At 35.5% G+C, this 15243-nt stretch overlaps 1 protein-coding gene across 2 annotated transcripts; it reads left to right on the forward strand.

Moving 5' to 3' along the window:
- The first annotated feature begins 398 nt into the window (after window positions 1-398).
- Window positions 399-3141, forward strand: LOC109239129 (zinc finger protein JACKDAW-like). Of its 2 annotated transcripts, none has more exons than XM_019405650.1 (3): window positions 399-1030; window positions 1296-1695; window positions 2102-3141. In XM_019405650.1, exons 1-3 carry the CDS (start codon window positions 892-894, stop codon window positions 3036-3038), a joined length of 1476 nt encoding a protein of 491 aa, XP_019261195.1. In that variant the 5' UTR covers window positions 399-891; the 3' UTR covers window positions 3039-3141. The 2 variants fall into 2 exon arrangements, with proteins under 2 accessions (XP_019261195.1, XP_019261194.1); XM_019405649.1 differs by having other exon boundaries at window positions 400-1039.
- Window positions 3142-15243: the final 12102 nt, after the last annotated feature.

Raw genomic sequence — 15243 nt, forward strand, 5'->3', positions numbered from 1 at the left:
GAGCTCTACACATTCTGGTTACAAGCAGCATACAGCCAATTCTACATATATACAAATACATATTTTAAAAAGTACGTATTCCTTTAAAAATTAAATATCTTATGATAGAGAACCTTGTATCCTTGAACAACGGTAAAATTATTTTCGCGTGGCCTTAGTGAGACCTCTAGACCTAGAGGTCACGAGTTTGAGCCATGGAAACAGTCATTAATATTTGCATTAAGATAGACTATTTGCATTATCACATCTCTTGAGTTGCGACTCTTCCTTATACCCTACGTAAATACGAGATACTTTAGGCACCGGATTGCTTTTTTTAGACAGAGAGAGAGATCAAAACAAAAAGGTGGCCCAGCAGCTAAATCTATGGCTGACCGACTTTGAAATATAACAACATAAAAATGAAAGGACATTGAAGAAGAAAAATTGCAAGAGAGAGAAATTAGAGAGAGAAGTGTGTTTTTTCTGTGTGTGTGTGTTGGTTAGAAAAAGAAAGGAAATATTCTCTTTTGCTTTCATGGTCTTTTTTTGGTGTTTTCTTTTTAAATCACACAAACTTTTCTCCAGCTAATCTCTCCTCTTCAGAAATCTTAGCTGTGATACAAAGCCAAGAAAACCTTCACGCAAGTTTGAAATAAGTCTTAGGTTCTTTGTTTTTTCTTGGTGTTTTAAAGATTCAAAAGTTAGTGTTTTTGTTTGTTGTTTGGCTTTACACTTAGCTTATTCTTACTTTTGTTCTTTTGGAACAATCTGAAACTTCTGAGATTTGAATAATACCAAGTTTTTTTTTATCTGTTTGTATTTGGAAAAAAACTTAAACTCTTTGAGTTAGCTTTGTTTTTTAGCTCCACTGCTTCTTTAGTTGCCAAAAACAAAAACCCTTTATATCAAATGATGTCTGGTGATGTTTTTTCAATTCCTTCTTCTGTCAAAGGTGTAGCACTACCTCATCATCCTCAAGATGTATTACTTGAACCAAACCCTAACCCTAAAGCTAATTCTTCTTCCAAGAAAAGAAGAAATCTTCCAGGTACACCAGGTATACAAATTAACTATTCATTTACAATAACATATATATATATATATATATATATATATATATATATATATATATATATATATATATATATATATATAGTCTCTTGCAGAAAGGCAGGGTAATACTGCGTATAATAGACTCTTGTAGTCCGGCCCTTCCCTGAACGCCGGGCATAGCGGGAGCTTAGTGCATCGGGCTGCCGATGTTCTTGTTATAGTACATGACCAAGAGCTTTTTTTTCTTTTTATGTTGACAGATCCAGATGCTGAAGTTATTGCACTATCACCAAAAACACTGATGGCTACAAATAGATTTTTATGTGAAATCTGCAACAAAGGTTTTCAAAGGGACCAAAACTTGCAACTTCATAGGAGAGGACACAATCTACCATGGAAATTGAAGCAAAGGAATAAACAAGAAATAGTGAAGAAGAAAGTATATATATGTCCAGAAAAGAGTTGTGTACACAATGATCCTTCACGTGCACTTGGAGATCTTACTGGTATAAAGAAACATTTCAGTAGAAAACATGGTGAAAAAAAATGGAAGTGTGAGAAGTGTTCAAAGAAGTATGCAGTTCAGTCAGATTGGAAAGCACATACTAAAACTTGTGGTACTAGAGAGTATAAATGTGACTGTGGAACTCTTTTTTCCAGGTAATTAATTTCCCTTAGATTGGTACTATGTAACATGTTCTTGTTTAGGAATATTTGTTTCAAACTGAAATAATTGCTAGCTCATTCATTCATAGGAATTAAGTAGTTTAATTCAATGTCTTTGTTCTGATTCAATTTATTGCCTCCTCCTGAGTTCTGAGTTCTGACCACAAATTATCAGCTATTATTGTTTGATATTCCATGCGTCTATGTGACCAGGAGGTCAAGGGTTCAAGTCGTGTAAACAAATCTATTGCAGAAATGCATATAATAGATCCTTGTGGTCCGGACCTTCTCCTGACCACGCGCATAGCGGGAGCTTAGTGCACCAGTCTGTCCTTTATTCCATGTGTCTGATATGCCTTAATTTAATGTTGGGTTTTCTGTTTTTTCTTCCATTTTACAGGAAAGATAGTTTCATTACACACAGAGCATTTTGTGATGCTTTAGCTGAAGAGAGTGCAAGAATCACTTCAGTGGGAACAAACAACTTGAACTTCAACCAGCAACCCAATTTAGTTGGTGGAATTTCCCAAATTGGGACAGGTTTTGCACAAGATTTTAGTGGTATGACAAGTGGGAGTTCTCTACATCACCAGCAACAAAAGCCAAGATTATCACTTTGGTTAAATCAAGTTAATAATAATTCCCAACTCAATAATCCTCTTCACATGTCAACACCAAGTTCAAATCTTTTTGCTTCCTCCAGTTCAACTGGAATACCAGATCATATGGTCCAAATGCAATCTCCTAATAATGTCTTTGGTAATCAAATGCAATGGGCAATTGACAAGAATACTGTAGCCACTACCCCTGCCACTTCAATGTCTGAAACCTTATCTTCTATGTATTCTGATAATCAAAATCAACACCCAAAATCTTCAACACCAATGTCAGCTACTGCACTTCTTCAAAAAGCTGCCCAAATAGGTTCTACCAAAAGCAACCCAACTTTCTTTACAAACACTTTTGGTGTAATGAACTCTTCATCTTCTTCCTCAAACACACAAATGTTCAACACTTTGTCTCAAAACACAAGTGAAATGCACCAAGTTTTTACCAAACAATCAGAGGATTACAACCCAACAGATAATGGTCTCATTAATGGGTGTCCAAATATGAGTTCATCAGCTAATACTAAAGCAATCAATTTCAATCAGGCATTAATGCAAACAGGTGGCATGCAAACTCAAGCTGTTTCGTTCAACTATGATAATAGTCTGACCAGAGATTTTCTGGGCATGGGAAATGAAGGGGGTCGTCCATTTTTGCCGCAAGAGCTGGCTAAGTTTGCTTCAATGACTTCAGCTATGGGATTAAGCCATTACAGTAGCGGTCACTAGCAATATGTCTTTTCACTTATCTTTTTTTTTTTTTGCATCAGAAAATACAATAATGTAAAATGTGAACCTTATCTTCAAGCTGGCTGGCTCATCGTTTTTTTTTTTTTTTTAGCATTAATTTGGATATGTTTCCTCTTGAAGATAAAACGCTTCCCCCACTCCCCCACTACCCCCAACCCCAACCTAAAAAAAAAAGGAAAAAAGAATATAACTTAGTAGTCTAGCATATTCAGAATTTAAATTTAGTTTTAGCATAGTACTATTCTTTTGTTTTCTTGTGACATTATAAATTTACTATAAATATTTTTTAACTTATAATAGTTGAGTTTGAAACAATAGTTATAGACATATTACCAATCAGGATTGCGGTGGAGCGGTAAATACTACTTCATCCTTAATCAGAGCTATCGGGTTCGAGTTTTAGGTATGGAGTCACCTTTGTTAGGTAGCGCTATATAAAATTTTCTGTCGTGAATCTGAATTTAGCCAGGCCTCAATATACGCAAGTATCGGGCACTGAGAAGGAAACCTAAAAGAAACAGTTATAGACATATTGACTGCATACTTTAATCTAACCTCTAATTTTGGAGGAACGTAAACTAATTTTCTTTTCCATTTAAGGGATGGAAATAGTGCAGGCTATGCTAATCCTCCCAATATATATCTCTAAAAGTTACTATGAAAAAAATGGGGAAACACCATTTTTCGCGTGCCGTCGAAATTATTTATATCCAATAATCATAAAAGTGTATAAATTTATATATAACATAATATATATATATATATATATATATATATATATATATATATATATATATATATATATATATATATATATATATATATAGGTTATTATATCGAAAGCGGCTATATATAATCGTTTTCCAAAACAAAAAAAATCAAGTAAACAAAGATGAAACTGATGAGAATTGAATTAATGTTAGACATTAAAAAATTTTCTAAGAAGATTCAAATTTAGTTATATGTAAAATAATAATGGTAGACACATATACACTATTTTTTGGCGAAAAATATTCAATTAACTACACTCTCCTGATTTGAATCCTAAAATAAGCTGCCTGACCTACTATGCGATAAACCAAGTTAGGTCTTATTAGTGCCAGAAGCTTGAACGTATGTATTGCTAAAAAGTTATTATTCAACCATAATATAAGAAGCTCTTTTTTTTTGTTGAAAAATAGTATTTAGAATTTGAATTATATTTATATATGCATAACACTTGAAAAAATATGCTGTTGTGTGAGTGGGGAAAGTTTTCGAAAAATTCATTTTTGAAAAATTTCCAAAAGCTTACAAAATCTCATGAACAAACATATTTTTAAAAGAAAAATAATCAAAGAATAGAAAAAAAAAAAATCTACAGACAAACGGGTCCTAAAACTATTTAATGTCCTCTTGCAACCAACTAGTTTAATTATTGGAGTATTTAAGATTGTTCATTCTCTATTATATTAGAGAAAAGCAGAATAAATCTTAACTACTCATTCTTAGGCCTAATTTCCCCTTGCATAAGAATAATATAATATTAAATTTCGGACAAATTCAAGATTGTGGGGTCTAGCAAATTAACGTGGGACCTTTATGTCGAGAGTTGGTGACAAAAAAGTAGCCATGCATATTCTTTATTTTACTACGTGTTGGTTACTCTAATTTTATCTTTCAAGTCTATGCAAAGACCCTAAATATTTTATTTATGTATTTATTTTTCCTACGAACTTAGTCCTTTCTTATTAGATAGGAAAGGACATAATTGTAGCCTTTTTATTTAGAAAAAATAGGGCACAAAAAACCATGAATATAAGTGTTGACTAGTTGTCAAAATGATTAATGAAGTAGTCAACGTTGGTGGGTTTTACACTTTTACAGAAAACTTTTTGATTATTTGATTTGATTAGTCTTTTAGCTGCAGCTCGTCACTTGCCATAGGCACCTAGTTTGTTTCTTTTTCTTTTTTATTTTCTTTGTATAATTTCCTTTGTGTCCATGCCATCTTCCCGCGATCGATTCCTCATCGCCTAAAATTTGGTGGGTCCATAAAAAAATATCTAATAAACCATAGTTACTGCTTCTCATTTTTTGGCATGTAGAATCATAAGACAAGAATTCATTATTTGATTCAAAATTAAGATGTTTTAGGATTATAATTTTGAGATAAAATAATATTAAATTTAATTAATATTTTCAAATAAACATAAGATAAATTTAATGTTAGATTGCATTGGGATAATCCACCTAATCCCTTAAACCAAATAGCTCCTCAAAGAGTTATGGTATTAGTTATTTTTTCTTCTTGGAAAATTGAGACCTCAAGCATATTCATTCATATCTTATTCTCCAGAGACGAATATTAAAATAATCAAAAAAATTATTTTCGTAGATAAAGATAACTAACTTCAATTATCAGAATAATATTTATCACATCATTCATGGAATTTCTAGAGAATAATTTCAAAAATAAATTAATGCAACCTTTGCTGAATATACTGCCTGCTTCACCATTGCAGTAACTTTGTTCAAATTATTTGTAGTTGCATAAATAAAGAAAAGGTTGCTTTAAAAATACTCTAGCATAATAAATATCGATCATTTTGCGTCAAAAAATTATACTGCATATATAGATAAAATATTAAGTATATTTTAGAGATATATAATATATATTATCAGGGAAAAAATTTCAATGAGATCAGTACTTTTGTAACTATTAATTATCAAATCAATTGACTCATGAGTGAGTCTAACCAAAGAAGATTAAAGAAAAATCTACCAAAAGGTGGTCTAAATCTTGACTAAAGTTTTACTTAAGTAAGAAAACTGTGGTAACCACTGACCACCTTAGGTTTAATTGGAACTAAGGCAGAATATTAGGTAATAATCCTCGGAAACTGCATGGTACTTTTTTCCATTTTTTCAAGTTTAAGATAGACCATTATATATCATGTCGCGATAAAGATTGGTTCAACAAGTTAAAAGTTCGCTCCTCTCTTAGTTAAGGAAAGAAATAGAGAATTCATGTACTTCATTATTTCCTGCGAATCTATTATATCATTAGTTTTTCTTTGATTGTGATTATTCATGTGACGTTACTATACCGCTAAGAAAACTTTTGATTTTTTTTTTAGTTTATTATGTATATGTAACCATCCATAAAATTGGAGTTAATTAATAACCTAAGATATAAAATATATTACATAAAACATTTTTTACACTCAAAAAGGACATAGACCATTAGTAAATGGGTTGCAATCTAAACCACTGCTCGAGTTTGAAACTACACTAGAATCCTGGAACAGTTTTTAGTTTTTCAAGGTATAACTTTTTTCCTCTAGGCTTGAGAAATGAGAAGATCTACTTAGTGTAGGTTATTTTAATAATTATCCCTTTAATTGAAGCTTTATAGTTGATCCAGAAAATATAAGAATTGGTTCTTTATAGGAGTTTGAAGGTCAACGGTAAAAGATTAATATTCTTCTTTTTCTCTTCCTAGAGAGTACAAAAGGGCCAACTTTCTTGAAAATGTACTATAGAAGAGATGACATTTTCTCGTAGGTTTAAGTAGGAATCCAAAGAGTACTTACATTTTCATTCGATCAATCGTCCAAATAATAATTACTACCTTCTAGTTTGACTCAATACGAATTTTAAGGAAAAAAAAAAAAGGCAGAATACATAGACAGACACTTAAACTATCAAAGAAAGTTCACTTGAACACCTCAACTAAGCCATTTTCCACTGAAACACTTTTACTATACTTTGACTGCACCAGTTTAGCACAAAACACTGACATGGCAAAAAGATTGTAGTTCACGACTCTTAGGCGCGTGATTGGATCTGATTTAATATTTTCCTTTTCTTTTTATCTGATTTAATATTTTCCTTTTCTTTTTATATTTTTCTCCCCAGAAGTTCATCATCACCCTCTCTCTCCTCCTCCACTATTCCGCTTCCTCCTCCATTGTCATGGACAAAAATAAGAGGAAAACCTTCCAAATATTGTAGGAATTTCGCTGGTACATAAAAAGAGAAAATTGTTGGCCCCTCCATTTATGTTGCTCTGTTCGATGATAAATTTGGGTAATATCAATTTGAAATTCTTGTTACCCGGTTCTTCAAAAATTCGAAGCTTTAAGAAAAATTAAAATTTTCATATTATTGCTGACAATATCACTTGATTTGTTTGTGGTTATTGGAATTTCATATAACTTGATTTGTTCTTGAATATACCAGCGAAAGAAGAACCTTGTGACGACCCGGCCCGTCGTCACGTGAGTTACCGCCCCGTTTCCCCCATATTATGTCCCTCCATGATTTAATATCAGTAATTGAGTTGATCGGGTAGAATTGCATTGGTTCTAGTTGGAAATATGGCAATTAGCCTTTTTGAAGGAAGCTTGCTTTGGAAAAAGTCAACCGGAAGTTGACTATGTAGTTAGAGGGCTCGGATGTGAGTTCCGGTGGTTCGGGTAGCTTCGGGGGATGATTTGTGATTTAGGAGTGAAGTCGGAATTGAATTTGGAGGTCCGGTGTAGAATTATGCTTGAATTGGCTAAGGTTGGATTTTGGCGAATTCCGGATGGTAGGTGAGATTTGATCCGAGGGTCGGAATAGAATTCCGAGAGTTGCAGTAGCTCCGTTAGGTGATTTTGGATATGCGTGCAAAGTTTCAGATCATTCGGAGGTGTTTAGGTCGGGTTTTAGATCAAATGCAAGTTTCGAAAGTTTTAGTTTAACTTAGGCTTGAATCCGTGGTAATTCGATGATTTTGGTGTTTATGATAGTGTTTTTATGTTACGAGCAAGTTTGAATGAAGTAATAGAACATATCTGTGCATTTGGTTGAGGTCCCGAGGGCCTCGGGGTGATTTCGGATGGCTAACGGGGAGTTTTGAACATGAAAAAGTGCAGCAGAAATTGCAGAGGAATTTTCCTCTATGCGATCGCGTAGGTATGCCTGCGATCGCATAGAAGGTTCAGAGGGGGATGAAGATTTGCTCTATACGATCGAGTATAGGGGTCTGCGATCGCATAGGTTGAGGAGATTGGGCAGTGCGGTCGCGTGGGAAGTAATGCGATCGCGTAGAAGGGGGAGACAGTGCTATGCGATCGCATGGCCTGTCCTTGCGATCGCGTAAGAGGAATTGAGGGCCTGGAAATTTTGGCCTATGCGATCGCAGGGGTAGTGATGCGATCGCATAGAGGTCGCTACAGTAATCTGGCAGAATGTTTAAAACCCTTATATCCGCGACCCACATTATTTTTCCACCATTTTTACTCCGCCAAGAGAGCTTTTTGAGCGATTTGAAGAGGGTTTTCAACGGGTATTGATTTGAGGTAAGTCTACTTGACTAGTAAAAAACCAGTTTTATGGAAGAATCAACACTCAAATTCATGAAAGTGGGTAGAAATTGTGAAGAACTAGGGCTTGGTTTTGAAAACGATTTTTAGGATTTGAAGGCCATTTGAGCTCCGTTTTCGGTAAACTTTATATGTACGGACTCGTGACGAGACGAGGAATCCGTTGGTGTGATTTTCGGAATTTTTCGAGAAGTGGGCCCGGGGCTCGGGTTTTACCAACTTCGTGAATTTTAGTACTTTTCGAGTATTTTTGATTGGGTTATGTTCTTTAACCCATATTTATGTATTCGTTGTGATTTTGACTAGATTCGACGCACGAGGAGGTCGATACGAAAGGAAAAGGCATTGCGGACCATTCTACGGCCGGTTAGAGGTGAGTAGTTGGTGTATATGATGGCCTGAGGGTTTTAAACCCTGGCTTATCACATTGTGACGCTATAGTAGGGCGTGACTCGCACCCCATGGCAGGTGCGGGATTGTTTATGACTGGGGATTGTGACTTGGTCCATCCCGAACAAGAATTTATCTATATTGGCGACTGATACGCACCCTGTATTGAATATATCTGGGCTTATTGCCGTGTTTGGGGCCTTGTGCCGATCTGTAGCATCCTTAGAGGATGAATGTCATTGTGATAGCATGCTTTGTATAATCATTGATCTCAGTCCTGTGTTTAATCACTGTTATGAAACGCTAAATCACTTTTCCTGAAGTTAAATATCTAAAGTGTATTCTTCTTAATAAATTAGAAATTGGGAAATTAATTAAATCTGTTACGTAACTCATATGCATATTGTGGACTGAGTATGGATCGGGCTGCACGCCGCAGCGAATGGTATGATTATATTGCGCTTGGGCTGAAGGAGCCCCTCCGGAGTCTATACACACCCCTAGTGAGCGCCGTCGACGTTAAATGGATCGGGCTGTACGCCACAGCGTGTTCATGTGCATTGCATTGCATCCTTACATTTTACTTGACTGTTATATTTGAAGTTGTTTTGCTGTTGGTTCGTAGTAGGTGTTGGACTGTTAGTTTTAGCTTTACTTTGTGGCACTTCGTGGATTTCTTATCTTCAGACATTTTATATGCTTATTACTCACTGAGTTGGTAGTACTCACCCCTACTCCCTGCACCTTGTGTGCAGATTCAGGTACTTCGGGAGCTTAGTTGAGCTAGCCGCTGGTTTCCAGAGTTCCAGGAGTGGTCGAGGTAGCTGCTATGACGTCCGTAGGACCCGACTCCTCCCTTATCCCTTTTTTATTACCGTACTTTAGAACATACTTATTTTGAGGATTCTTGACTCTGTATTAGTTAGAGGCTCTAGACTCATGACCCCAGGTCTTTGGGAGTTACAGTTTATGTCAGTATTTCGTATTGTTTTTAATTGAGTATTTCAACTATGAGTATTAATATTTGATTTTAAGTATCTGATTAATTGGTTTTGGGCTTTGTGCTCGGGTTGAGAGAGTAAATGGTCGGGCTTGCCTAGCATTAGTGTTGGGCGCCATCACGACCGGGTTTGGGGTCGTGACAAGTTGGTATCAGAGCCTAGGTTACTAGGCCTCATGAGTCATGAGCCGGTTTAGTAGAGTCTCGTGGAACGATACGGGGACGCCTGTATTTCTCCACGAGAGGCTGCAGAACCTTTAGGAAAAACTTCACTTTCTTGGAATTCTTCTCGTGCGTACTTGATTCAGCTTGAGATATACCTCTTGAAATTCCTTCCACACGTCAGTATGCGCACATGAGCGCTTAGTAGTATATGCGCCTTGATGGCTTGTGCTTCCTCGATCGAGGGGGGGGCGAGATGTAATCTCCGTGAGTTGATGTTGGGCCAGTCTGGAGGACATGAGGCCGGACCTTTGCTTATGGCTTGAGCACCAAGGTGCTGATTTTGTGAGCTGGAGTTATGAACTTATATGTTCAGTATTGTCCCAAATTGTGGGAATGGCTGCTGGATAGCTACGTAATGAGTATGTTGGTACTGTGTAGTGCGTATGACAGTGGAAGGTATACAAAAACATGAACTAAAGGTAAAGCTAATGGGTAATTGGCTTATGAGGGGAAACAATTTGTTATACTAGTTAGATATGTCTGGGAGCTAAGATCGCTTCTGTAAATGTATTATGACGAAATCTATGTCGAGGAGCACACCGTGAAGGTCGAAAACATTAAGGAGAGAATATGTTCTTACTCGGTTGAATATCCCAATAGTGGAGGGTCGAAAGGTATCTTCTATGTGTTATGATTCGAATAGGTGTTGTGAGACGACCCGGCCCGTCGTCACGTGAGTTACCGCCCCGTTTCCCCATATTATGTCCCTCCATGATTTAATATCAGTAATTGAGTTGATCGGGTAGAATTGCATTGGTTCTAGTTGGAAAATATGGCAATTAGCCTTTTTGAAGGAAGCTTGCTTTGGGAAAAAGTCAACCGGAAGTTGACTATGTAGTTAAAGGGCTCGGATGTGAGTTCCGGTGGTTCGGGTAGCTTCGGGGGATGATTTGTGATTTAGGAGTGAAGTCGGAATTGAATTTGGAGGTCCGGTGTAGAATTATGCTTGAATTGGCTAAGGTTGGATTTTGGCGAATTCCGGATGGTAGGTGAGATTTGATCCGAGGGTCGGAATAGAATTCCGAGAGTTGCAGTAGCTCCGTTAGGTGATTTTTGGATATGCGTGCAAAGTTTCAGATCATTCGGAGGTGTTTAGGTCGGTTTTGATCAAATGCAAGTTTCGAAAGTTTTAGTTTAACTTAGGCTGAATCCGTGGGTAATTCGATGATTTTGTGTTTATGATAGTGTTTTATGTTACGAGCAAGTTTTGAATGAAGTAATAATAGAACATATCTGTGCATTTGGTTGAGGTCCGAGGGCCTCGGGGTGATTTCGGATGGCTAACGGGGATTTTGAACATGAAAAGTGCAGCAGAAATGCAGAGGAATTTTCCCTCTATGCGATCGCGTAGGTATGCCTGCCCGAAATCGCAAAAATAGGAAAAAGGTTTCAAGAAAGGGGGGGGGGAAAAAAAAAAAAAAAAAAAAAAATAAAAAATTTGGGAAAAAAAGAAAATTTTTGGGCCCTCCCCCCCTTAACCGAAATTCGAAGGTTTTTTTAAAAAAAATTTTAGGGTCCTGCGATCGCATAGGTTGAGGAGATTGGGCAGTGCGGTCCGCGTGGGAAGTAATGCGATCGCGTAGAAGGGGGAGACAGTGCTATGCGAATCAGCATGGCCTGTCGCCTTGCGGGCAGAATACATAGACAGACACTTAAACTATCAAAGAAAGTTCACTTGAACACCTCAACTAAGCCATTTTCCACCGAAACACTTTTACTATACTTTGACTGCACCAGTTTAGCACAAAACACTGACATGGCAAAAAGATTGTAGTTTACGACTCTTAGGCGCGTGATTGGATCTGATTTAATATTTTCCTTTTCTTTTTATCTGATTTAATATTTTCCCTTTCTTTTTATATTTTTCTCCCCAGAAGTTCATCATCACCCTCTCTCTCCTCCTCCACTATTCTACTTCCTCCTCCATTGACATGGAGAAAAATAAGAGGGAAATCTTCCAAATATTGTAGGAATTTCGCTGGTACATAAAAAGAGAAAATTGTTGGGCCCTCCATTTATGTTGCTCTGTTCGATGATAAATTTGGGTAATATCAATTTGAAATTCTTGTTACCCGGTTCTTCAAAAATTCGAAGCTTAAGAAAAATTAAAATTTTCATATTATTGCTGACAATATCACTTGATTTGTTTGTGGTTATTGAAATTTCATATAACTTGATTTGTTCTTGAATATACCAGCGAAAGAAGAACCTGGAATATTTGTTCTTGTTCTTGAATATACACGGCCCCCCCAAATTTTGGTAAAGAAGAACTTGGAATATTTGTGGTCATTCACACTTGATTTGTTCTTGAATTTCATAGATGTGGGTTGGTTGATTTTGACCCAAAGATAGTTTGTGGTTATTGGAATTTCTATGGACAATTTTGTTCTTGAATTTTAAGAAAATGTGATATCCGGTCAATTTACACCATGTGAGCGTTACCAAGCTTCACTGTAAACACCCAGATCTGAAGGAATTTTGAACCCCAAAAAACATTGACATAAAATTCTTCCTTCCCCAGCTCTGAAAAACGTGTCAGTTTTTAATTGGTTAGATTATTCATGCTGGAAGCGAGTGAACACACGCGTCAAAACAAATTATAAGCTCTGGTCGGACGTGTTAAACTGGTGCAGTCAAAGTATAGTAGAAGTGTTCCGATGGAAAATGGCTTAGTTGAGGTGTTCAAGTGAACTTTCTTTGATAGTTTAAGTGTCTGTCTATGTATTCTGCCAAAAAAAAAAGACTTTTGAAACTTATGATATTAAAAGCTTAAGGGGTAAAAGTTTTGTGGGTCCATGATATTTATGTGATTAGTATAACTTCTTATTAATGATAAATTTTACACACCGTATTGGGGTAGGTTGGATGAAGTGGAGGTTAGCATCTGGAGTATTGTGTGACAAGAGAGTGCCACTGATACTCAAAGGTAAGTTCTACAAAGCGGTGGTTAGACCGACCATGATGTATGTGGCTGAGTGTTGGCCTGTTAAGAACACACATATCCAAAAGATGAAGGTAGCAGAAATGAGGATGTTGAGGTGGATGTGCGGGCATACTAGGCTGGATAAGATTAGGAATGATGATATTCGGGAGAAGGTGCGCGTGGCCCCATTGATGACAAGATGCGGGAAGCGAGGCTCAGATGGTTCGGGCATGTTCAGAGGAGAAGCCCAGATGCTCCGGTAAGGAGGTGCGAACGGCTGGTTGTGGAGGGCACGAGAAGAGGTAGAGGGCAGCCTAAGAAGTATTGGGGAGAGGTGATCAGGCAGGATATGTCGAGGATCCAGATTTCCGAGGACATGGCACTTGACAGGAACATGTGGAGGGCGAGTATTAGGGTTGGAGATTAGGAGGTAATTGAGTCTTGCCTTACGTCATTTCTTTGAAAGACTAGTTTGGTAGGGATACTATTTCGTTTTTGCTTTGTATCTTTCTTCTGGCTTTCATGTTGTTCCTATTTTTTCTATGATTTCTCTGGTGTTACTGATATTGTCTCCTTTTGTCTTTTTGTCTTGAGCCGAGGGTCTTTCAGAAACAGTCTCTCTACTCCCTCGGGGTAGGGGTAAGGTCTGCGTACACACTACCCTCCCCAGACCCCACTAGTGGAATTTTACTGGGTCGTTGTTGTTGTTGTTGTTATTAAGGGTAAAATAAGTAAAAGAAAGAGTTTAAAGTTGAATTATTTCCAATTGTAGAAATGTGTCATTCTTTTTGGAACGGATTAATAAGGAAAGTGTGTCATCTAAATCGAAACAGAGAGAGAATAACTTAGTGTAAATACAAATTACTGCTCCATCTGTTCTAATTTATGTGTACCTTTTTGCTTTTTGAGAGTTAATTTAACTAATTTTTAAACCTAAATTGGGTTATATTAATCTCATCCAAAGGCTGTATTTTTTTCTATTTTCACCTCTATGCACCGGTAAAACTCACCCCAAAAAACATAAAATGTTAACATATCCAGCGTAATATTTTTATGAGTCAGAATAATATCCACCAATCCACAGTCAACAGAAGTTGCTGACTTGTTAGTTTGTAATATTTTCTTAACTACCTTCGTAATTACAACAACAATAAACTCAGTGTAATCGTACAAATGGGGAGTCCATTACTCAAATGGTCACTCAACTATCCCAAATTATCTCCTAAAGTCATTTACTTTCGTTTGTAACAACAAAGTCACTGAACTATGCCAATTGCACTCAGAAAGTCACTCAACCACATTTTCAAATTTTGGATTGTCATATACCTATTTTACCCTCTAAATTATAAACATTATTTTCTTTTTATTTATTTTTTTTAAACTTTTTAATATTATAATTTTCCCTTTTTAATTTATATTATGGACTTACCTATAGAATAAATAAATATTATTTATAAATTAAAAAATTAAAAAGTATTTAAACATATATAATGCTGGAATAACAAAATAATGAGCATAGTAAAAAAAATTAATTAGAATAATTTGCTAGTAATAATAATTTTAGTATTAACAACAAAAATTTAAAATTTATTTACACAATTAAGAATGAAAGAAAATAAAGGCTTTAAATATATATTCCATGCACGTAATATAAAAATAATTATTTAAATAAAGGTATTTTTATAATATACATTATATATTCTTGAAAATTATGCTAAATTATATTATTATGTTTCTACCAACTTTTCAACGACACAAAGTTATGTCACCGGATAGAAGGGACTATCTGTATAGGGTAAAATATGTTATGGTAAGTCGTGCATGGAATATATACAATATAATTGAGCATAATTTTCAAGAATATATAATATATCTTATAAAAATACTTTTATTTAAATAATTATTTTTATATTACGTGCATGGAATATATATTTTACAACCTTTATTTTCGTTCATTCTGAATTGTGTAAATAAATTTTTGAATTTTTGTTGTTAAAACTAAAATTATTATTACAAATAAATTATTCTAATTAGTTCTTTTACTATGCTCATTGTTTTGTTATTCCAGCATTAGTGATGCTTAAATACTTTTTATTTTTTAATTTATAAATTATATTTATTTATTCTATAGGTAAGTCCATAATAAAGATTAAAAAGGGAAATCATAATATTAAAAAGTTTTTAAAAAAATAAAAGAAGATAAATATTTATAATTTAGAGGGTAAAATAGGTATTTGGCAATCCAAAATTTGGAAAATCTAGTTGAGTGACCTTCTGAGTGCAATAGGCATAGTT

Source organism: Nicotiana attenuata, unplaced genomic scaffold (assembly GCF_001879085.1).
Source record: "Nicotiana attenuata strain UT unplaced genomic scaffold, NIATTr2, whole genome shotgun sequence".
Taxonomy (NCBI): Eukaryota; Viridiplantae; Streptophyta; class Magnoliopsida; order Solanales; family Solanaceae; genus Nicotiana; species Nicotiana attenuata.